The 25,067-nt window shown below is 45.2% G+C and overlaps 1 protein-coding gene across 1 annotated transcript in view; it reads right to left on the reverse strand.

The window, feature by feature from the left end:
- Nucleotides 1-18,886: 18,886 nt before the first annotated feature.
- Nucleotides 18,887-25,067, reverse strand: part of CIMAP3 (ciliary microtubule associated protein 3) — a 67,897-nt gene continuing 61,716 nt past the window's right edge. Inside the window, exon 6 of the mRNA XM_069238427.1 lies at nt 18,887-19,758. Within this exon, the coding sequence (XP_069094528.1) occupies nt 19,690-19,758 (69 nt within the window). The 3' untranslated portion in view covers nt 18,887-19,689. The remainder of the gene's footprint in view (nt 19,759-25,067) is intronic.

A 25,067-nucleotide genomic window follows, 5' to 3' on the forward strand; every position in this document is an offset into this window, starting at 1 on the left:
GAGAGCATATGCACTTTAGCACTGGTTAGCAGTGGTAAAGTGCCCAGAGTCCAAAAGCCAACAACAACAGGTCAGAAGAAATAGGAGGAAGGAGGCAAAAAGATTGGAGATGACCCTGCAAAAGGGAATAAGTCCAACACAGGTAAATCGCAAGATTGCAAAAACCTATCAATAATAATTGAATCAGTAGAAGGAAGTTTGTTATATAAATTTGAATAATATGTCAAAAATTCATTATTTATTTCTTCCTGAGATAATGCCATTTTACCATTTGAGCCCTGGAGTGCATTAATCTGACTTTTATCTTTTGTAATACTAAGATAGTTTGTCAATAGTCTGCCGGACCTATTAGCTTTGAAATAGAATTTGCCCTTATTATTTGAAATTTGTATACCCGCTCTTTTGCTTACCATGGAATTTAATTCATATCGAAGTTTTTGTAATTGTATTTTGCATTTCTTACCATGAGGTGTGATAAAGAGACGCTCATGTTTTGTTATTTGTTTATCTAATTCTTTAACTTTAGCCTAAATGTTTTATTCTCATGAGCCATAATCAAATTTGTAGCCCCTCTAATATATGTTTAAATGCATCTCAATGATCCAGTGGGACCTTCTGGATTTAAAGACAAAAAGTCTTGTTTTGCTGACAAAAGTTTTGATTTATTTAATCATTAAGAGCAACACTTGTATTCATACGCCATCGAGAATGAGATTGTTGACTAGTTTTAAGTTATAACACTCTAAAAATAAGTCCCTGGTCAGAAATGTCAATATTGTGAATTTTACGATCAAAAAATGGCTGGATTAGGTGACAGGAAATGAATAAATAATCAATCTGAGAATGTGAATTACGAGGATTAGAGAAAAAAGAAAATTGTTTCTCCTTTGGGTGATGTAAACGCTAGATGAACGAGTTACTTACCTTCGGTAACGATTTTTCTGGTGGATACATTAGCTACCTGTGGATTCCTCACTTAATGAATACTCCCATGGCGCCAGCATTCGACGGAAATCTTCTTACTAGTCTCTGCACGTCGACGAGGACGTCACTCTAGCCCACGCGACGACGTGCGGACGTCAGTACCAATCATTTTTTTACGTGCATGAGAACAACCAGGCAATGCAATGAAAGAGCAAGGCAACATCCCATTATATTGTAAAAATACACAACATTGCATGAATAACTGTAAATCTTTTATATATATATATAACTCTCTCTTTTTAAAATATATATACACATCAAGTATATACACAAAGATATATACATATATACATATATATAAATATATTATATACAACATCTATTGCACCCTCAAAGACCAAGAGGAGCGTACTCAAGGATTACTTGGTAAGACCAGAAAGGCAACGGGGAGGCGGGTGGGACCGTGAGGAATCCACAGGTAGCTAATGTATCCACCAGAAAAATCGTTACCGAAGGTAAGTAACTCGTTCTTCTGATGGATACAACTACCTGTGGATTCCTCACCTAATGAATAGAGTCCCAAAGCAGTACCACGCCCGGCGGTGGGTGCCTAAATGGTCAAACCAAGAAATCCTGCAGCACTGACCGTGCAAAATGGCCGTCCCTTCTAACCTCAGAATCCAAACAGTAATGTTTTGCAAAAGTGTGAAGGGACGACCAAGTTGCGGCCTTGCAGATGTCGACCACAGGAACACCTCTGGCCAAGGCCGAAGTGGCCGACTTAGCTCTGGTGGAATGAGCTCTAATGCCCTCAGGAGGATCCTTCTTTGCCAAAGAGTAACAGATTTTAATGCAAAGAACAACCCACCTGGATAGTGTTCTCTTGTGGACTGCCTTTCCTCTCCTCTTGCCCACGTATCCAATAAACAGCTGATCCTCCAGCCTAAAATCCTTTGTTCTATCCATAAAGAAGCTCAACGCTCTCTTTGGGTCCAGACGGTGCAGTCTTTCTTCCTCTTTGGAAGGATGAGGCGGAGGATAGAACGTGGACAAAGTAATTGCCTGAGCCAAATGGAAGGGTGAAACAACCTTCGGGAGGAAAGCAGCCTTGGTACTCAACACCACCTTATCCCCATAAAAAGTTGTATAAGGGGGCTTTACTGATAAGGCCTGCAACTCACTCACTCTCCTTGCTGATGTTATAGCTATCAAGAAGACTGTTTTTAAAACCAAATACCTTAAGGGGCAAGAATGCATAGGTTCAAAAGGGGACCCCATAAGGAAAGTCAGGACCAAGGACAAATCCCATTGCGGCATAACGAATGGCTTTGGAGGATATTTATTTAGAAGACCTTTCAGGAATCTGATAACAATAGGGGATTTAAATAAAGATGGTTGGTCTGGAAGACATATGAAGGCTGACAAGGCCGATAAATAACCCTTAATGGTAGCCACTGCACAACCTTTCTGCGCTAGAGACAGAGCAAAAGACAAAACGTCCGATAGATGAGAATGCAAAGGATCAATCTGCCTCTCTCCACACCACGCAACAAATTTAGACCATCAATTAGCGTAGATAGATTTAGTGGAGTGTCGCCTGGCCGCTAATATAACATCCACTACCTCAGGCGGGAGAGAGAAGGAACTCAGGTTGCCCCGTTCAATCTCCAGGCATGTAGGTGCAGACTCTGGAGGTTGGGGTGTAGAACCTGCCCCTGCGACTGCGAGAGGAGGTCTGCCCTGAAAGGGAGACGGAGCGGAGGGCACATTGAGAGTTGGAGAAGGTCGGAGTACCATACCCTCCTTGGCCAATCCGGAGCTATTAGGATGACTAGAGCCCGGTCCTGGCGAATCTTCCTCAATACTCGAGGAATCAAGGGTATGGGAGGAAACGCGTAAAGCAACTGGCCGCACCAGGTTATTTGAAACGCGTCCCCCAACGCTCCCTGCATCGGATACTGGAGGCTGCAGAACAAAGGACAATGCGCGTTCTCTCGAGTGGCAAACAGATCTACCCGAGGAAACCCCCACCTCTGGAAGATTAAACGGACTTGATCTGGATGGAGACGCCACTCGTGGTCTGCCGAGAAATGGCGACTGAGACTGTCCGCACGCACGTTCAAGACTCCGGCCAGATGGTTTGCTATCAAGCAAATCTGATGGTCCTTTGCCCAGGACCATAGTCGAAGAGCTTCTCTGCAGAGAAGGTACGACCCCACTCCTCCCTGCTTGTTTATGTACCACATCGTGGTAGTATTGTCCGTTAGGACCTGTACCGACTGACCACGAAGGGAAGGGAGGAAGGCCTTGAGAGCCAGACGTACAGCCCGTAACTCTAACAGATTGATGTGAAACATCTGTTCCTCTGGAGACCAAAGACCTTTGATCTCCAGATCCCCCAGATGAGCTCCCCACCCTAGAGTGGAAGCATCCGTTATGACTGTGGCCACTGGTGGCGACTGCTGGAACGGCTTTCCTTGTGAAAGATTGTTGCTTGCAATCCACCACTTCAAATCCACAGCAGCATCTCTGGAGATCTTGACAGTACCCTCTAGATCCCCTTTGTGTTGAGACCACTGCCTTCGGAGGCACCACTGAAGAGCCCTCATGTGCCAGCGAGCATGCGTGACCAACAGAATGCAGGAGGCAAAAAGACCGAGCAGACGAAGGACCTTGAGAACTGGAACTACCGCTCCATTTTGAAACATTGGAACCAAATCCTGAATATCTTGAATCCGCTGAGGCGGAGGAAAGGCCTGACCCAATGTTGTATCCAGTACTGCCCCTATGAACAGGAGGCGCTGAGAGGGCTCTAGGTGAGATTTGGGCTCGTTCACCGAAAAACCCAGGTCGAACAACAACTGGGTTGTTGACTGCAGATGATGCGACACAAGCTCCGGGGACTTGGCTTTGATCAACCAGTCGTCCAAGTAAGGGAATACTGCTATCCCCTTCCTTCTGAGTTCTGCCGCAACCACCGACATCACCTTTGTGAAGACTCGAGGTGCTGAAGTAAGACCAAACGGAAGGACCGCAAACTGATAGTGTTGCGATCCCACCACAAACCGGAGATACTTCCTGTGTGACTTGAGTATCGGGATATGAAAGTAAGCATCCTGCAAGTCGACAGACACCATCCAGTCTTCCTTGTTCAACGCCAAAAGCACCTGTGCTAGGGTCAGCATCTTGAATTTTTCCTGCTTGAGGAACCAATTCAAGATCCTCAGGTCCAGAATTGGTCTCAAACGACCATCCTTCTTGGGAATCAGGAAATACCTTGAGTAACATCCTCGACCCCTTTCCTGCTCTGGGACCAACTCCACCGCGCCCTTGGAAAGGAGGGCTTGTACCTCCTGTTCTAGCAACAGGAGGTGTTCTTCTGAACAATAAGAAGGGCGGGGCGGGATGAAGGGCGGGAACTCCCGAAAGGGAAGGGTGTAGCCTTTTCCCACAATACTGAGAACCCAAGTGTCCGTTGTAACAGTCTTCCATTTGGTGAGAAAATGCTGTAATCTTCCCCCTACAGGAGAGGAGTGAGTGGGAAATGATGGAAGCCTAAGGCTGCTTCCCCTGCTGCACCCCGCCAGAGGATGAGGAAGAGGCAGAGTGCTGCTGAGAGGCTCCTCTGGTGCGGACCCTACCTCTCCCCCTGAAAGATCTATAGGGATGGGAAGAGGCAGGTTGCTGATATCTTCCCCGAAAGGAAGAGGAGGAAGAGCCACGCCCAAATCCACGAAACCTCCTGAAAAATCTGGAAGAGGCCGTGGAAGAAGGAGCTTGGAGCCCTAACGACTTAGCCGTGGCCCTGCTTTCCTTAAAACGTTCCAAGGCCGAATCAGCCTTGGCTCCAAACAGTTTGTCCCCATCAAACGGGAGATCCAACAATGTGGACTGTACATCTGCAGAAAAGCCCGAGTTACGGAGCCAGGCCTGTCTCCTTGCCACCACAGTTGTGCCCATTGCTCTGGCTACCGAGTCGGTGGTATCCAGTCCCGTCTGGATAATCTGGGTCGCAGCAGCCTGGGCATTTGAGACAAGATCCAAAAGACCCTGGGGAAGCTCTGTAAATGATGAGGAAATGTCATCCATCAGAGCATGAATATACCTCCCCAGGATACAGGTTGCATTGGTGGCTTTTAACGCCAGACTGCAGGACGAAAAAATCTTCTTCGACTGCGCCTCTAGCTTCTTTGAATCTCTGTCCCCAGGCACCGTCGGGAAAGAACCAGGCGCTGACTTGGATGAACAGGAGGCCTGCACCACCAAGCTCTCCGGCGTACGGTGCCTAGATAGAAACCCAGGGTCAGTCGGAGCCGCCCGATACCTCCTGGCCACGGCTCTGTGAACTGCTGGGGAAGATACCGGCCTCTTCCACACCTCTAACACCGGATCCAGCAGAGCGTCATTAAATGGCAACAGAGGCTCCGCCGCAGCTGAGGCCGGATGTAGCACCTCTGTTAAAAGGTTTTGTTTAGCCTCCACCACCGGCAAAGGCAGGTCCAAAAAACTAGCTGCCTTCCGTACCACTGCATGAAAGGAAGCAGCCTCCTCAGTATATTCCCCCGGGGACGAAAGATCCCACTCAGGGGAAGTGTCCAGCCCACTGGCCGACTCCAGTCCACGCAGCCCATCACCCGAGTCCTCTAGCTCTCCTTCCTCCAGGGCTCGTTGGTACTCCTGCTCTTCTAATACACGGAGAGCACGTCTCCTGGAATGAAGTCGTTGTTCAATACGCGGAGTCGACAATGCCTCCGCCGAAGTCGAAGATCGGCGCCGATCTTCAGAAGCCACCGACGCCGCGTCCGGCGCCACAGGTAACTTCGGCGCCGACAAAAGAGCAGCTGAAGCAGATGGACCCACCGGAGTCACAGGCCGAAATCCCGACTTCGACGTCGACGGGATGGAAATCCCCGGGGCCAATCCTTCTGAAGCCACCGGAGCGGCCACCGGCGCCGACACTGGCGCCGAGCCCACGTTCCCAAAAGGGAGAAAGGGCATAAAGGGTGCCGGCCGAAGAGGCGCAGGATCACCCAAAGAAAAGGCCAAAGGCCCAGCCGGAGCACCCCCTGGAGCCATCTGTTGGAAGATGGCATACATCGCATTCAAGAATGCGGAACTATCGGCTCCAGGGGTGGGAAAAGCCGGATACTGAGGTGCCTGTCTCGGAGGCGACCCCGACGCCGGCCTCGGCGTCTGCGCCGGAGAAAACACCTGAGGCTCCAATACCTCAATCACCGACGCCTGTCCAGGTGAAGTCGGAGACGCCGGAGAGGGCAACGGCGTCGAAGGATGCGGCGTAACCGTGGGACTGATCTCCCATGTCCTTCGGCGCCGATCCGAAGACCTGGAACGAGTCTCCTTTGAATGACGCCGAGATTCTCTACGGCGCCGGGAGTCTCGATGACGCCGATGTCTTGGAGAAGAAGACTTCTTGTGATGCTTCTCCTTCGATTTAGCCATAAACAGCTTCGCCTCACGTTCCTTGAGGGCCTTTGGATTCATGTGCTGGCATGAATCACAAGTCGAGACGTCGTGGTCGGAGCTCAAACACCAAAGGCAATCGGAATGAGGATCCGTCACCGACATCTTGCCTCCACACTCACGACAAGGCTTAAATCCAGACTTTCTCTGCAACATTATTACCACAGCGAAAGACTACGCAGCAAAAATACACTGTAACCAAAAAAGTAACAGTTGCTCCCTCGAAGATAACCGTTTCGAATGCACGTAAAAAAAGGGAACTGACGTCCGCACGTCGTCGAGGACCTCTTATTGCCTGTATGACGTCAGACGGCGTCGCGTGGGCTAGAGTGACGTCCTCGTCGACGTGCAGAGACTAGTAAGAAGATTTCCGTCGAATGCTGGCGCCATGGGAGTATTCATTAGGTGAGGAATCCACAGGTAGTTGTATCCATCAGAAATCAACCATTTTAGGTGATTTAAAAAAGATTGAAGCATGAAAAAAGCTTTCGGAGGACAATATTTAGAATGAGCGCATCTATCTTATCATTATCAAATTAAAATCATACCAATGATTAGCGGTACATTACCTAATTTAATCACTTCTGATGTAAACAGCTACACAAACTTAAGATCATCTTTTATCGGACCATAAACATGAATTAAATGAAAAATAAAAGTATCAATTTCAATTTTTACTATAATATATCGACCATCTGTATCAATACATTTGTTAAGTATCTGAATATTTAACTTTTTTGCGAACAGTATTGCAACACCATTTTTCTTGGTAACTGCAGGAAGAAATAATATTGGCAACCTATTTTTTATTCATATATGACAAAACTGTATCATCAATGTGAGTTTCATGAATTAAACAAATGTCAGCATTATGTCTTGCTAAATAATCCAACATTTTAGTTCTTTTAACAGGGTGCAGTAAACCTTTAACATTAAAAGAAACAATTTTTGTTTTGCCAACACTATCCATATATAGGAAAGTTAAAAACAAATAGAGTGAAAAGAAATATGAATTATACTGTATAGGATTGAGGAGTACCTCTAAAGACAGAAGAAAGGATAAAAAAGGATAAGGCCTACAAACATAGGAAAAAGGACACCATAGAAACATAAAAAGTGTTTTAGAATTGTGCACACGCCTATACACGATTGACCTGTGAAATAAATGCTCTCATAAATAAAGGTAGACAAAAAGGCTTATTATAATGAAAATATTAACCAGACATTGGTACTAAGAAGAGGTATCATTGGTTTCCATGGAAAGCGGAGAGTGATGATCTAAAAAGGCACGTAGATCCTCAGGGCGTTGAAAAGCTTTTGAAATACTATCTTTCCAAGTTCTCATAAGAGATCAAAAAGACCATATTTAAAACCACAGCTTCGCAGCCGTGGTCGCTGATCGGAGAATTCTTAACGTATTTTAACAGTTTCCTTAGCAAAGTCTTGAAGTAAGATTTTATTTCCGTTGACCATTAATGTTGATATCTCTCTTGCTGCTTTCCGAATCATCACAAGGTGATGGTAACGTAAAACTTTAAAGATCACTTGAAGCATATTCATATTACTTGGATTAAAATGAGAAGGAATGCTATGTGATTTGTCAATGTAAAAACATTTCTGGGAATTTTAAGTTTAAGAGACCAGTTAACACGGCTTCAAATTATTTCCTACAGTCTTTCTCTTCAACATCTTCTGGCAAATAAAAAATGCGCAGGTTATATTGACTATTGCGGTTTTCTAAATCTAGTAACAGTCTATTCATAGGTTCAATTTTTGCAGCAAGAGGCACTATACTGTCAAGTTTTGTCTTGTTATCATGAATTTTAATTGAGTTGTCAGAAACTTTCATTGAGAGGCTAGCCATATCCTTGCATATATTTTACAGTTCTGACACAATTTTACCTGTATTTGCTCGCACTGCTTGTAATTCTTCTAATATTTTTACTTTACTGGTGGAGGAGAAATTGTTTGTTTCAGTTTGTTATTCATAGCAGGCACATGTTTTCCTTCTATCTTGACATAGTAATAATAATTAATATGAAAGGTGTCAACTTCACTGCAAATCAATAAGGAAAATAAAACTAGTGAAAATATTACCTTCAAAGTAAGCTGTGCAGCAGCTTAAACCAGCTATGGGAGTGGTTAGGCCTCAGCCTTGCCTTTTCCTCAAGGTGTCTCCGCCCTCCTGACAGGAAATTCCAGCTGAGGAAAGGCTCCAACGAAAGAAACCCCTCACTCTCCTATAAAATGCCTTGAAAATCACTTCCCTGTGCAGCACTTGTCTTCCAGTAACAGAAATGCCCTAATTTCAGGTAAAAAAAAAAAGCCTTATATTTATAGAAAAAAATCATTATTATTAAGGGCAATCTCCAGAAGTTATTGGGAGGCGGCCATCTTGTTTTGCACGATCACACAAGTCCGTCTTGTGGCAGTTTTGACTCATCTAAGATAGCACAGAGGGTTAATACACCTGCTGCAAAGAACGTGTACTATGCAGATCACACAACACTATTTTATGTGTATAGTTTAGTGGGATACTTCTTTTGTCACAGAGCTTTTTTTGTTACTGTGCAGTTCATAAATTACAAAAGTAATCTAGGACAGTGAGCTATGAACTGACATCAAAGAGCTGCATGCAAACTGCATGGCACAGGTTAGAAAGTTGTTTTTTTCCTGAGTCTTTCATTAACCTAATGTTGCTAAAAAGGGTTTGTTTGGGTAGAAATAAATTCTAACACTAGCCACTGTGTTACAGTCTGAATCCTTGGCTTGAGCTTTTCCAGACCAAGCAATCTTAACAAATGCCCACCAGTATGGATGACATGAATCCTACACCTTGTAGCCCCTTTGTCTTATGTAAAATTTTCTAAACACTGATTTACGCATGATTCATTATCTCTGTATTTGTGTGTGATGTAATGTGCTCCGACACCCTACACTGAGATGAGAGGCGCTCCTAAACAAATTAAATACATACGAGGGGCTATGGAGAGCTGAGGGGCACTGTTGGAGAGTCATAGTGAGGGAATAATTGAAGAACCCAAAGAGCGAATCCTGGTGCACTCTAAGGTAATCATTTATAATGCTTTAAAAGCTAATACAATTGAATATAATAAAAAATGTGTTGTATAATGCGCCATTTTTTAGCACATTTTCCAAATCCTCCTTATAGTGGTTAGGCTTACTCGTTGCACTCACTATGCACCATACGGGTGCTGGTCTGACAAAATTGGCCAGAACTGATTTGGGTTCCCTGTTTGGCCCTGTTTGTACCAGTCTGAAATCTCATTGCAAACGACAAGAGTAACGTGGCCCTCTCTGTATGACGATCGATAGAACTGTAAAATTGCTTGCAGTTTCATCGCTCACTTTCATGTATATGAATTACATTTTCACAATGGATTTGGGATGTCGTGTGACTTGTGTCGTAGATTTCCTTCGACAACAGTTTAAAGCTCTGCTGCGTGCTGTCTTTATGGCCAGACAAGTGGCTTGCATGCAGCCTACAAAAACAGGTTTGCTGAAAGCAGGCACTTTCAAATGCAAGCAATAAAGTTCAAGCCATTTGTCAGGACAAAAACACAGAGCCTGGTGACAGATTCCATGAGATGGCAGTAGTGCTGGTTAGTAACACTCACTACAATTTAAGGATTAAGGGCCATATGTACGAAAGCTTTTTCCCATAGACACAGAATGGGTAAAATCCTTTCGTACATCTGGCCCTAACAGTATTTTGTAATGTGAAGTGTGCAACAATCTTGCTGTGGTACAGGGAATGTGAAAAAGAGAGAGGCTGCATTGAAAATACTAGTGTTTGAATTGGCCATGATGTAGATGTCGTGGTAACCCACTACTAGAGATGCATATCTCTTCATCCTTTGTTGGGTGCCCTATTGCCTTTTAATGTTTATTCCTTGCTGTCTCATTGTGTCCTGTTCAATAAATCACAATAGCTTTTATTTCCTCAATAGATTTCATTTGTAAATGTATTTCAATAAAGAAATCTGTGAGTTATTAGGCATTGTTATCTCAAAGTCTGATATGAAGTTCTGTGGTTACAGTGAAAAAGTAGCTACCTACGTCATTATCATATGAAATCTCTTTATTGATGACACCCTTTTACAGGATATGAGGCACAACAACATGGCCAACTTCCCCGACAACTGTTTTCTGGACAGATACTTGTTCCGTGGCCATGAAAGAAACAAATTAAGCACCTTATTCACATCACAGAGAGTAGAATATCAGGGTGCTGGGGGAACGGAGAGTCTGATATCCCTCATCAGTTTGCGGACCAAAGGGTGTTTTCCCATTGGGGAACAGTCCACAGGTGAATGCCCGACCGATATGGCAGAATGAAATGTGTTAATCAAATGATAGGCAAACCCTTCTGTAGGAAAGTACCATCTTGCCTGGCATGTTACCCCCATATTTCACTGTATATATGTTGTTTTAGTGTATGTGTCACTGGGACCCTGCCAGCCAGGGCCCCAGTGCTCATAAGTGTGCCCTGTATGTGTTCCCTGTGTGATGACTAACTTCTGAGGCTCTGCTAACCAGAACCTCAGTGGTTATGCTCTCTCTGCTTTCCAAATTGTCACTAACAGGCTAGTGACCAATTTCACCAATTCACATTGGCATACTGAAACACCCTTATAATTCCCTAGTATATGTTACTGAGGTACCCAGGGTATTGGGGTTCCAGGAGATCCCTATGGGCTGCAGCATTTCTTTTGCCACCCATAGGGAGCTCTGACAATTCTTACACAGGCCTGCCACTGCAGCCCGAGTGAAATAACGTCCACGTTATTTCACAGCCATTTACCACTGCACTTAAGTAACTTATAAGTCACCTATATGTCTAACCTTCACCTGGTGAAGGTTGGTGCAAAGTTACTTAGTGTGTGGGCACCCTGGCACTAGCCAAGGTGCCCCCACATTGTTCAGGGCAAATTCCCCGGACTGCAGTCCAGTGACTCTTCAGTCCAAGTTTGGTAGAGGTAAGTCCTTGATCCCCACGCTAGACTGCATTGCTGGGTACCGCGTGATTTGCAGCTGCTCCGGCTCCTGTGCACTCTTCCAGGATTTCCTTCGTGCACAGCCAAGCCTGGGTCCCCGACACTTTAACCTGCAGTGCACAACCTTCTGAGTTGTCCTCCGGCATCGTGGGACTCCCTTTTGTGACTTTGCGTGGACTCCGGTTCACTCCTCTTCCAAGTGCCTGTTCCGGTACTTCTGCGGGTGCTGCCTGCTTCTGTGAGGGCTCCCTGACTTGCTGGGTGCCCCCTCTGTCTCCTCATCCAAGTGGCGACATCCTGGTCCCTCCTGGGCCACAGCAGCATCCAAAAACCCTAACCGCGACCCTTGCAGCTAGCAAGGCTTGTTTGCGGTCTTTCTGTGTGGGAACACCTCTGCAAGCTTCTTCACAACGTGGGACATCCATCCTCCAAAGGGGAAGTTTCTAGCCCTCTTCGTTCTTGCAGAATCCACAGCTTCTACCATCCGGTGGCAGCTTCTTTGCACCCTCAGCTGGCATTTTCTGGGCATCCCCACTCTCAACATTGTCGCGACTCTTGGACTTTGTCCCCTTGTTTCACAGGTACTCAGGTCCAGAAATCCACTTTGGTTGCTTTGCTGGTGTTGGTCTTCCTTGCAGAAACCCCCTATCACGACTTCTGTGCTCACTGGGGGTTATAGGTGCACTTTTTGAACCTACTTTTCAGGGTCTTAGGGTGGGCTATTTTTCTAACCCTCACTGTTTTCTTACAGTCCCAGCGACCCTCTACAAGCTCACATAGGTTTGGGGTCCATTCGTGGTTCGCATTCCACTTTTGGAGTATATGGTTTGTGTTGCCCCTATACCTATGTGCTCCTATTGCAATCTACTGTAACTTTACATTGCTTGCATTACTTCCTTTTGCTATTACTGCATATTTTTGGTATTGTGTACATATATCTTGTGTATATTTGGCATCCTCATACTGAGGGTACTCACTGAGATACTTTTGGCATATTGTCATAAAAATAAAGTACCTTTATTTTTAGTATATCTGTGTATTGTGTTTTCTTATGATATTGTGCATATGACACCAGTGGTATAGTAGGAGCTTTGCATGTCTCCTAGTTCAGCCTAAGCTGCTCTGCTATAGCTACCTTCTATCAGCCTAAGCTGCTAGAAACACCTCTTCTACACTAATAAGGGATAACTGGACCTGGTATAGAGTGTAAGTACCCCTTTGTACCCACTACAAACCAGGCCAGCCTCCTACACCTTCCCACACCAGGGGCAACAGGAAATTCACTATGTAGATGGTATCAGATTCTACGGGATCTTCCTCCATCTGAAGACACCAACAAAGTCAACGTCACCAAGCAAACTGATACCTCTTGTTTGTTCCGTCAGCCCAAGCTCTTGGCAGGAGCCACTCATCTTCTTCCGAAAGTCCTCTGACTGCCCATCTACTCGGGTAATCCTCCAAGCCACGTGACAGAGATCTGTCTAGAATCATTTGGTGAGTATTCCATAAATCGTCCTGGAGGAGATCCCTCCTGTGAGGTAGATGGATTGTAAAATCCCAAGAAAGTTCCATCATCACAGGAAACCAAACTTGCGTTCTGCCTACTTGTGTTGACAGACGCATGGGCATGATGAATAGGGGTGAAGTATATCCCTTCTCCAGTCTACAGTACTGCAAAAAAAAGCACCCTTTGCCACGGCTAGCGGGTCCAGCTCCAGCTGAAGAATCTGTCCACCTGATGGTTCAAGTATGAGGCAAACAGGTTCACTGAAAACGGTTCCCAGATGTTCTCCAGCCTCTAAAAGACTTTGGGGTGTAACAGCCAAGCAATGAGGTCCCTCAGGTGCCTGGAGTGCCAATCTGCCACTTCGTTGGATGCTCCTGGAAGGTACTTCACCATCACCGAGATCTGACGATCCAGACAATACTGCGAGAGTTCCTTCACTAGGTCTGCCAGCATGTTGAAACACAGACCTTCCAGCCTGTTTATGTAGCAGACTGCTGACATGTTGTCAATCTTAAAACACCACGCAACAACTTGCCTTGACCTTGGTCCGACACTGTACTGCCAATGATCCCACCAGCAATTCCAGGCAGTTTATGTGCATAGCCCGTTCTTCTGAGAACCACTTTCCGTTGGTGGATACATCACCACATCTGGTGGCCCTGTCTGATTTGCTGGCATCAGACTTTATTACAATGTCTGCACTGGAGCCGAAGATCGGTCTCCCGTTCCAGGCCTCCATGTGTGAAAGCCACCACTTCATCTCCTCTCGGGCTTCCTCTGACATGGGAACCAACTCCGAGCATCTGAGTAGGTGGACCGCCTTTAGCTTTTGGAGTGCCCTGTAGTGAAGACGGCCCTGGAAGATCGCTTGGATGGAAGCCGCCAGTAAGCCCACCAGTCTGGCTAATTTTCTGAACGACATTGACTGTTGTGACTGAGTTTTCCAGAGCTCGTGCCAAATCTTCACCATCTTTTTGGCTGGCAGGCTCAGGGTAGAGTCTTTGGAATCTATAATAAAGCCCAGAAAGGTTGTGCACTGTGCCGGGGCCAGCAAGGACTTTTTCTCGGTGATAACAAACCCTCATTATTCCAGCAGATCCACTTCCATCTGTAGTTGACCTGTCAGTGCCTTTGGGCATTGATTTAACAGGAGAATTTTGTCTAGGTAGACGATCAAGTGTACTCCTTAGTCCGAAGGTGTTCCACTACAGGCTTGAGCACTTTGGTAAAACACCAAGGTGCAGATAACAGACCAAAGGAATGGTAATTAACTCAAACACCTGGTGGTTCCATTTGAACTGCAGGTATCTTTGAGTTCCAGTCTCAATAGCCAGTCCCCTGGTCTCAAGAGGTCACTCAACAGGTGTAAGCCTTCTATCTTGATGTGGCAATGAACTAGCTAATCGTTGAACTCCCAGAGATTTATGACTGGGTGATGTCCACCACCTAGTTTCTCCACTAAGAACAGATTGTTCAGTAAACCTCTGGGGTGTAGAGCCAATGGCGCGATCACCCCTTTTGACAACAATTCCTTGATCTCTTACTTTAGAAGAGCGGAATCTTCTTGGGAAAAACAAAGGGGGTGCGGTCTTGAAGCTTGCACCTGGGTGCCCAAGAACTTTATGTGGAACCCTTGTACTGTTTGTAACTCCCAAGCATTGGATGTGACAGTCCTATAGTTTTCCAGAAACTGTGCTAGCCTCCCTCCCACTTTTAGTTGGGAAGAAAGAATTGTCCTCACTTGGGAAGATCCAGTGGAGTCCCTGCCACCTCCTCTAGCACTATGAGCGCGCTGGAAGCCCCTGGACAGGTAGAAGTTTCCATACTTATTCTGGTCTTACCTCTGTCCTCCCCAAATGCCTTGGCCTCTCTGGGGAGCATTGATAATGAAGCAGCCAGACGAGCTCCCCCAGCCACGTCCATTTCCTCACCAAAATTATTTTCAATAGAGGTATTAGCCTTATCCAGGGAATTAAAGGTGGCGATAAGATGTCTTGAGCTCTTCAAAGAAAGGCTTGCCTAACAAGCCACCTTGAGTGAAGGAGCCCACTTCTGAAGTGGCTAAGTCGCCTAACATGGGGTCCTCTTTAATCAGTAAGGAGGGACGGCATTCTGCCAAAAGTGCACAATTTGCGTTCCTGAAAAAAATAACTCCTTGTTGCGCCCAGCCAGACAAAACCTCTGGAGCTATGAGGAACCGTGACTGCTTCGCATCCTCTGCCATATCAAAGATCTTAGTCAGGGGCCCCGTGAGGTCCACTAATTTTTTCTGGCATGACTGCCAGGAACAGTCAATACCCTTCTTGGCGTCACGCATGAACATAGCCAGAAAGATGGCCATGCGCATATCTAGTTCTGGGGTCATCGATACCTTTCCCTCTTAAGATGGTCCTAGGCTCTCAGCCTGAAGATGGGCCATGACCTCTTTGTCAAGAGGTTTGCGTAAACGTCCTGCCAAATAGGAGGCCATTTTGTCACAGGGAGACCACATGGAGGATCTGGGGTGAAGTAGGGTTTAACATTTCTGATGTCAGGGTGTCTGCCTAGGTACCTGGGCTGGACTTGGGTTTGAAAGAGTCATCTTACGAAGGGTGCCCCGGTTCACCCAGAGACTCTTCTTCCTCTTCCCAGGGTCCGGAGACTCTAGGAATGGGGATATAGGTGGTGATTCTAACCGCGGCGGGCGGCGGTCGCCGCCCACCATGCGGTTACCGCCAAATGACCGCACCGCGGTCACAAGACCGCGGCGGCCATTCTGGCTTTCCCGCTGTGCTGGCGGGCGACCGCCAAAAGGCCGCCCGCCATCACAGCGGGAAAGACCCAGCAACGATGAAGCCGGCTCCGAATGGAGCCGGCGGAGTTGCTGGAGTGCGACGGGTGCAGTAGCACCCGTCGCGAATTTCAGTGTCTGCTAGGCAGACACTGAAATTCTTATTGGGGCCCTCTTACGGGGGCCCCGCGGCACCCAGGATGGCGGTAGGGGGTGTCAGAATCCCCATGGCGGCGGAGCGCGCTCCGCCACCATGGAGGATTCTGCAGGGCAGCGGAAAGTCGGCGGTACACCGCCGACTTTCCGTTTCTGGACGCGGCTGAACCGCCGCGGTCAGAATGCCCAGCGGTGCACCGCCAGCCTGTTGGCGGTGCTACCGCGGTCATTCGCCCTGGCGGTTTTTACCGCCAGGGTTAGAATGACCCCCATAGTGTCGGGGACCTCCAGCTGAAGGCTAGAGTGAAGAAACGCCTGCTTCAGGCATTCAAATGAGTCCCTGTCCACCCCTTGATTTTAAGGTCTTTTAGGCGCTATGCCCTTAGAATGGCAAATCCCCATAACCCCACAAGGCTCATGGCGCACTTGTGCTAATTCATTAATCTTTTGCTTGAGTGAGGCCAGTGCCTTTGAGAGGGAGAGCTGGATGGAGGAGTCTACCGCCTCGCAAAAATCACAGTCCAGTGGCAGGACAGAAGAGGACTCTTCCTCAATATAGGCACTGTGAGAGGCCAGCATCATGTTAGTGTAGTGCTACGGAATGTAGTAGTGATACTGAGATGGAATCTCAGTAAAGGGACATTACGCCCTCATAGATTATATATACACGGGCTGAAGCATGGGCTGGTCCATGCAGTGCCAAAATGATGCCGCTATGTGGGCAACATGCAGAGAAGTACAGACCTGCCTCAAGCAGGCATCCCGATCATCACATTAAAATGCAACTTAGTTATAAAGGAAAAAACCTTTCTATATACCCGGTATGCCAGACTTTATGCTCCAGGCTACCCTCGGTGGAAAGCAAGGCCAAAGCTCTGTGGCGCGCAGCACTAATCTCGCTAGAATGCCATCTACAACACATTAGTGCATCTCTCCAGCCGAGATTTGACACGCAAAAGGATCAGTGAGGCGTGATCCAGCGGGCGCCTAAAAGGGAAGCAGTTAGCGAGGTAAAGAAACCAGGCAAATCACATTAGCAGGCAAATATGCAGTGAATTCACAACTATAAATGTGAGAAAGACTAAGACACTTCTCTTGCGTGGTTACTGAGCAACAAAGAAAGAGGGGGCATGAGCAGAGACTAAGGATTATATATGTTGGACTTGTCATTTGATTGGTTCTTTTGCTGTAGTCCTCCCCAAAGTTTTCCTGGGAAAGGCAGTTTTTTCTTTTGAAATGTTAAGGCTGCTGACCAAAAAAGTGGAGAAAGAAGAGCATAATCCTTGCCTCCGGTTCTGACATAGAATCAAACTCAATCCCTAAATATGCAACATTTTTCACTTTGATTATCTTGGTGCCCCTCTAGTTGGAATTTCATTGTTTTGGTACATTTAGGGCCCACTATCATAAAAGATTTATTGAGGTTTGTTTTTAGGCCTAACACATTCAAAAATTATTAAACCCGTCTAGCACACACACCGTTTTTGCTATCTGCACAGCATCATCTACATAAAGCAGACCTGGGTGTATCAATATATCCTTTATCTTTCCATACTTGACATAAGAGTTCCTCTAGACAACTGGTATATATCAGAAAAAGCGAAAGGATCATCACACAGTCTTGACGCACACCCATATTGGACCTAATGCTCGGGAAGAGCTCCACATGTATCCCATAACGTATTTTTACCACGGTATCCAAGTGCATCTTGCTTTATAAGTGATTTCTCAAACCTCTGTTTCTCCATAATGGACCACAATATAGGATGATTTACCACATTGAAAGCGCTAGAGAGATCCACTAATGAAAGGTGTACGGACCCCTTCCCTTAGCACCAACATATTTACCCCGGATAAGCTGTATGATTAGGCACTGGTCAATAGTGCCCAAACCTTTACAGAAACCATTTTGCACTTTAGAGAGTAACTGCTTCTCCTCTAACCATGCCTAAAGTTTAGAGGACATAACTCTACTCAGAATCTTAAATGAACTATCGAATAAAGAGATTAGATAGTAGCAACAGGGTGAATTTGTATTCCCTTTTTCAAAAATAGAAACCACCACTGCCTCCTTCCAGGATGGAATTAGATGACCAAATACAGCCTGCCCTTAACACATTTGTTAGGATGGGTGCCCACAAAGTAACACTTGACTTAAACAAATCCATGGGAACCCAATAAAGGCATGGGACTTTCCCAGGGTGGTTCTGGGTAAAAGCAGTAATAACATCCTTAACCTGGATTGGCTGTATATCTTCACAGACAGATGTCACTATCACAGTTAAAGATCACAGAAAAAAGTGTGTTTGTGTCAATAATAGGTCTGTTTCTGTCAATAGCAGGTTTATTGTAGCCCGAGAAGAACGATTTATTCACCGTTTTCCCGAAAGTGACATTATCTTTTAGGTTACTTTCCCTTTGCAGGTCCTCCCATGTTTCCTTCCTAAGCTCTTCTTTCCTTTGCAGAACAGTCTTCTTGTATTCACTTCTACACAGTTTAATTTATTCTTCGCTGCAAGGTTTTTTTCATGAGGGCCATTTTAAGCCACCTGTGAGTTACCGCACATGCATGGTTCAACCACCCTTTAGGGTGGTTTAGTACGAAGGGGTTTGTTAATTAGCATCTTAGATGAAATAGGAACACATAGATCACAGAAAGCCTCTGCAGTTCTCGCAGGGTAGTTATCACAAGAGGCTAGATCAGAGAAAGCACACTGGTTCTCCCCTATGAGCTCGTGTGTGAATTTATAATTGTTATTTTTTCCACACTTGAGTCTTATACGCCCATTTTGTGAAAATTAAATTGGTTGACCCTCATCATTACATCCCTCCTCAGCCAGATCTATGGCAAAAGTAGCAATGAGTGGACTGTGGCCACTACTACATCTGGTGACTAACTCATAATCTTGCAACAAAGGACACAAGTCAGTTGAAATGATGGCATAATCAATGCTACTACAATTTCCACTACCCTTGAATGTCAGAGGGAGGGGTACACCAGTGCTTCTATAATTATAAGAAAAGCTCCGATTCCTAGAAAACAACACTTTATTAATGTTCTCTCCACAGGGAAATACAATTAATATGCCTTGAATATATCATAGTTGAATTTGACAATACCTATGTGTACTCAATAAGGCAATTCATACAATTCGTAGATAACTAAAGCACAGCTCCAAAATAGTGGTACCTCAAAGAACAAGTTACTAGCTGTGACTGAAAAAGACCATAATTCAGCACATGATGTCAGAATGGACTTAGTTGCTAAAGTGATTTCAGGAAGATGGGTGCCACCGAAGCATCTACCAGTTCTCTCAAAAGAAAAGTAATATGTCTTTGGTTAGTTATATTATTACAAAATATTCTTGCTCAGTAAAACTGCACAGAATCCAATATTCAAAAGTAAATTGAAAAACTGAGTCAAAACATACTTCAATAGAAACATAACTCGAGTAAGTAAATGTCACGTATTTTCTAAAGTTTGTACAGTTGTAAGGTTTTATTATGCTCCAATGATTTCTTATTCAAGTATGGTTCTGGTGGGCTGATACTTGGGAATACTCGGAAAATAGTTGATGGAAGCTCCAATGGAGAATAGTGGCTGCAGAATTAAAAGCTTCTGCAGTCCTTGTGAGACCAGGGAGTCCCCAGATGAGGTGTGTGCACTTCATGGACTAATAACAAGACAAAGTGATCGGCTTGGACACAGGGATAGTTTAACTTTGGAATTAAACGGTGGCAAATGGAGAAGTGAATATACCCATGCAGCTAAGCAGACCCCAAACAGGACCAGGTGATGTCTCTTCCAGGATACAGTAGGTTTCCACATGTGTTCAGCTGTAATAAAGGCTCAGGTATGACACTCGGTTTCGATGTTTCCGAAATTCTTTATCTGTTATAAGCTGTAAGAAATACAAGCGATTCAATATTTATTATGTATGGAAACACAAACCACTCACCTTAAAATTAGGGGGAACTTGTAAACCCACTATAATATTAATTGTTCCTCTCCGAGATGGAACAAGTCCTACAATTACAGAGATATGAACAATTAAGGCACTGGGCAACACAGATGCTGTCCCTTGAGGTATGCAGATGGTCCAAGTTAAAGCACTGCACAGCAAAATGTTCCCTCAGCTTATAGAGATGGTACAGGCTCAAGTATTGGAAAGAAGTACTATCTCCCAAGATGCATAGGGTTTAGACAGCAGACAAGACTACATGTCATATATCTTATTAGCTTGTGCAATGGACAGAAAAACTACACCCCCGGTTATAAAATTCTTAAGGGCACACCTTTTTCAGCTCAGGTTGTTTTATAGGGCCGGATATTTGGTGCCATATTTATACTTTTTGACGCAAAACTGCGCTAACGCAGTTTTGCGTCAAAAAAATGAGCGCCGGCTAACGCCATTCTGAAGCGCCATGCGGGCGCCGTATTTAATCAATGACGTTAGCTGGCGTTAGCCGCCGGCGCTGCCTGGTGTGCGTGGAAAAAAACGACGTACACCAGGCAGTGCCGGCGTAGGGGGATATGGAGCTTGGGCGCCAAAAAATGGGGCAAGTCAGGCTGAGGCAAATTTTTCGCCTCAACCCGATTTGCGCCATTTTTTACGACTCCCAACCCCCATAGAAATTACTCCTGTTGTAGCAAAGACAGGAGTCATGCCCCCTTGCCCAATGGCCATGCCCAGGGGACTTATGTCCCCTGGGCATGGTCATTGGGCATAGTGGCATGTAGGGGGGCACAAATCAGGCCCCCCTATGCCACAAAAAAAATTATAAAAAATGACTTACCTGAACTTACCTTAATGTCCCTGGGATGGGTCCCTCCAGCCTTGGGTGTCCTCCTGGGGTGGGCAAGGGTGACAGGGGGTGTCCCTGGGGGCATGGGAGGGCACCTCTGGGCTCCTTCCGAGCCCACAGGTCCCTTAACGCCTGCCTTTTTCCAGGCGCTAAAAAACGGCGCAAAAGCGGCCGTACGTCATTTTTTTTGACCCGCCCACTCCCGGGCGTGAATTTTGCCCGGGAGTGTAAATACGGCGCACATGCCTCGGAGTCAATTTTTTAGACGGGAACGCCTACCTTGCATCTCATTAACGCAAAGTAGGTGTCCACGCTAAAAAATGACGCAAACTCCATGGACTTTGGCGCTCGACGCGTCTAACGCCAAAGTATAAATATGGAGTTAGTTTTGCGTCGGAATTGCGTCAAAAAAAACGACGCAATTCCGGCGCTAACGGAGTATAAATATGCCCCTTGGCCTTTTGCTAAAGCCAAACACTGAGGCTAGTTGCTAGTGTTTCTGCATTTACTGGAGAGGATAAGTAGTCAGGAACTTTAGCAAATGGTATCAATCCCCTTTACAGGGCAGCAACTAGGCCAGTGTAATGCTTCAGAGCAGGCAGCTATTACAGGCTTAGGTAGCTGATCACAGAGGTTACAGCAGTCTTGTGAGCTTAGACCTCAGAACGCAGCTTGACCTCATTCTACACAAATACTATGGATGCCTCTATGCCTTATGTTTCATGACCCTTGCATGTGCAGGAATTCTACAAAATAGTTCCACATCAGGCTACAGAAAGCGGACAGGCTCAGGTCTCAGCCAGCAGATACCCCTCAGGATACAGGACTAAATATATATTGATGCCTCAGGCACAAGTAGATAACCCTCAAATCATTGACCTTACAGCCGCAGGTGTTTGGCAAGAAAGCTGCCCTCGAGGTTATATAAATTGTACAATACAGAATCACCCAGTTAAGCAACAAACAGAAAAGCCGTGCCTCTGGTTTCACAGATATCACTCACTCATTCCACAGACACTACCAGAGCAGGCAGTTTTTATGGTCTGGATTTTGCTATTGATAACGCTAATGACATTAGTATTGATTTTCCCAGTTATAAAACATGTTCAGTTTCAGAGAATTTAATACACTAATACAACATACGAAGGCAGTACTAACTGGCTTTTAAAAACTGGAAATTAAAAACAGAAACTTTATATTAGAAATAGATGCTTTCTCTTGCCCATATTAACTCCCTATTCACAGTGGATGTGAAGTAGAACAAATCAGATAGGAATGTTAACAATAGGAATGTTTTTCAGCCATATAATAAGAGCCTGGCCTTCTTAGGTGATTCCTTATTGTGTCCCATGTCTACCTCGAAATAAGGAAATGTTTGCCTTCTTTGCCTTTGCTACATCTATCTAGCTTAAACTACCTAAAATAATTCCACCGCAATCTAAACATCTCAATTAATTATATAGGGCAACTTACATTGCAAACAAATTAGCAATCTGTGTTTCTACTTATTAATCTTAAAATGCAGAGGAATTAGAATCCTTCTCCTTGGATGGCAACAAGCTGGTGCAGGAGATCATCTGCAAACACTCCAAGCTTTCCCAGTTTATCATTATCTCACTTGACAAGTCTGTTTATACTTCGATACAAATGAGGTTCTCCAGTGGATCCCTGCTTTCCCGCCATTCTGGTGCCGGCGGTTAAGGCCATCAATCCAGTCATAACTGAGGTTTTTAACACCTCACTCTCAATGACTACTGTGCCAGTATCCTGGAAGCAGGCTATGGTTGTTCCATTGTTAATAAATATGTTCCTTGAACCCAAATCTTCTGTCCAATTTTCAGCCCATCTTCCTCCGGCCAGCGGAGTCCAAACTACATGAAAAGCTAGCCAACAGCCAGCTGTTGGCTTTTCTGGAACTGCAAAACCTTTTACATCCTATTCATCTAGATTCCCCCCCTGGCATAGTACGGAGTTGGCCCTGTTAAAAACATCGGCTCATATCAAGCAAACACTTGATCAAGGGCGGAATGCCGCCTTGATCTTACTTGATTCTTCACCAGCAATTGATACTACATCTCATTCTGCCCTTCTTAGAATTCTTGCTAATTTAGGTGTTGAACGCCAGGCACAGGACTCCAGGGACTGTCTTCATACTGTTTTCAAATGGATGCACAAGTGTCAGCTAAAGTGCACCTCTAACAATACCGAAATTCTTTTATTTGGATCACAGGAGGCAAATGAGTGGTATTTGGGTTGGCCTGTTTCTTAACCACTTCTCCCACCACAGCAGCTACAATTCTTGGTGTTAAGTTTGAAATTCTACTTTCCTTTCAACCTCAGGTGTCTGCTGCTCCAGGTTCCCGTTTCAAGTTGCTCTAGGCTCCTAAGAAGAGTCTCTTCCTTCTTCTACAGCATTCTAGGAAGGTAGTGGTTCATATACTAATAACTTCTAACATGAATCATGTCAATGCTCTTTATCTTGGGCTCCCGGAATGCCTGGTCAATGGGCTGTAAGTGGTCCAGAATGCTGCAACTTTCTATTGTGGCATTCTTCAGTTTCTAGACATCTTAGATCTCTCCAATCGAGAGGAGTCTTTTTAACTCTTTGGTTCATCAGGTCCTTTTCTCTTCTGGTCCTTGCTATCCCTCTGCAAGATTTCAGTTGTTTCATCCTGTCAGAACACTTCAGCCACAGTAATGTCAAGAACTAGGCAGCGGGGTGTTTTTGTTTTTTTTGTCAGCTAAGGCCTGGAATCAGCTTCCTCTGGAACTTTGGTCCCTCAGGTACAAACTGTTATTCTGGAAGAAGCTTACGACATGACTCTTCTCTCTGTGCTAAACCTGTGGTAGAGAACTATTTCAACTCCACATCCTTTGGTGCCAGAACACTCTTTGGAGTAGCTGCATGCATTCATAGTGACTTTTATAGGACCAGACATGATAAGTAACACAGGCTTACTTCTAAAGTACTATTCCATCTTCAGCCAGGTCTGTAGGAATATTGTGCATCAGAAAAAGCATGAACAACCACAAATCAGGGAGAGTGGTAGCTACAACGCTGCAAGGGTGGAACAAAACATGTTCATGAGAATAGCCTAGTCAAGCTGGGTATCTGCGCTGGAGCTGTAATTCACTGCCCAGTAATGTGTGGAGTGGCCCAAACTGCTGTGTTGCAGATTAAATACAGAAGAACGTAAGGCTCAAAAGTCTACAATGCTCCCTTGGCGCTTAGTACAGGAGCATGGATGAGAAAGCTTCCTGACTCCTGAGAAATGTAAGATACCAGAGAAAAATTCTGCCCACTCTGGAGTGGATGTCTTTGGAGAATAATAAAATTGCCGACTTGCCCGCAATACTATGGCATACTAGCTAGAACTGTTTTATCTCTATACAATGCTCCCACTATGCATGTAATAGCAGTTTAGGACACAAATCAGCCTGACAATCTGTAAATATATTATTTGGTGCATGGGCTATGACTGTCCAGCAGAAGTGGGGCCTCTGCCACCCAAAAACATTGCAGCCACTGGATAATAGCTAAATTAGTCTTTTAATCTGCTGAGGTGGCAGAATGAATGTTCCAGGTTATAGGAAGTGAGAGCCTTGCTGCCAAATATATACATACATATGATCATATCACCCCCATTCTAATGGAACTCCATTGGCTTCCCTTGGCGGTCCACACCATCTTCAAAACCAGCTGAATTATTTACAAAACCATCAAGACCAACACATCCACTTCTATTGTTATATTGCAGACAAGTTCACCATTTCTGGTGGCTCTCGGCAGACCAGTAGCTCAGACACCAGCAGACATCAAGCTAAGAAGTGCAAAAGGGAAAACAAAGGAGCAGGTCTTGTCCATCTATGCACCTAGGATCTTGAACAACATCCCTGTAACTATAAGGATCACCCCAATGCTATTCCACTATTGAAAAAGTATTCAAGGTCTACCTCTTATGAAACACTACATCACAATGCAGCAATAGTTCCCTGCTGATCCCATAATCTAGCTGCCTCTCTTAGCATTCACTGACCGTATGCTTGCCTGACCCTGCACTGCACTATGCTATCTTCTGGATATGTATGTTATATGCAAATACCACAAACAAACATAAGATAATGCCAGCCATGGAGAAGTAACCTCTAGAGAAAGCAAACCAGTAGTTTCCTGAAAATGAGATTGAGCTGGGCAGCTGTAAGACACATTTCTTCTGAAGACTCTAGAACCTATTTACCTTTTACACTGCCTAAGATTTCTGTCAGGAGGCCCCAGGAGATAGTAGGGAATCAATGGAGAAGACAAATTAACAATTCTTTGTTAGCTGACTTGTGTAGTATGTGCTGTTGAAGTGCATTGACACAAACAATTAACCAGCCAATCAATCACTTGAGAGAGGAGAGT

The sequence above is a fragment of the Pleurodeles waltl genome, chromosome 6 (assembly GCF_031143425.1).
Source record: "Pleurodeles waltl isolate 20211129_DDA chromosome 6, aPleWal1.hap1.20221129, whole genome shotgun sequence".
Lineage (NCBI taxonomy): Eukaryota > Metazoa > Chordata > Amphibia > Caudata > Salamandridae > Pleurodeles > Pleurodeles waltl.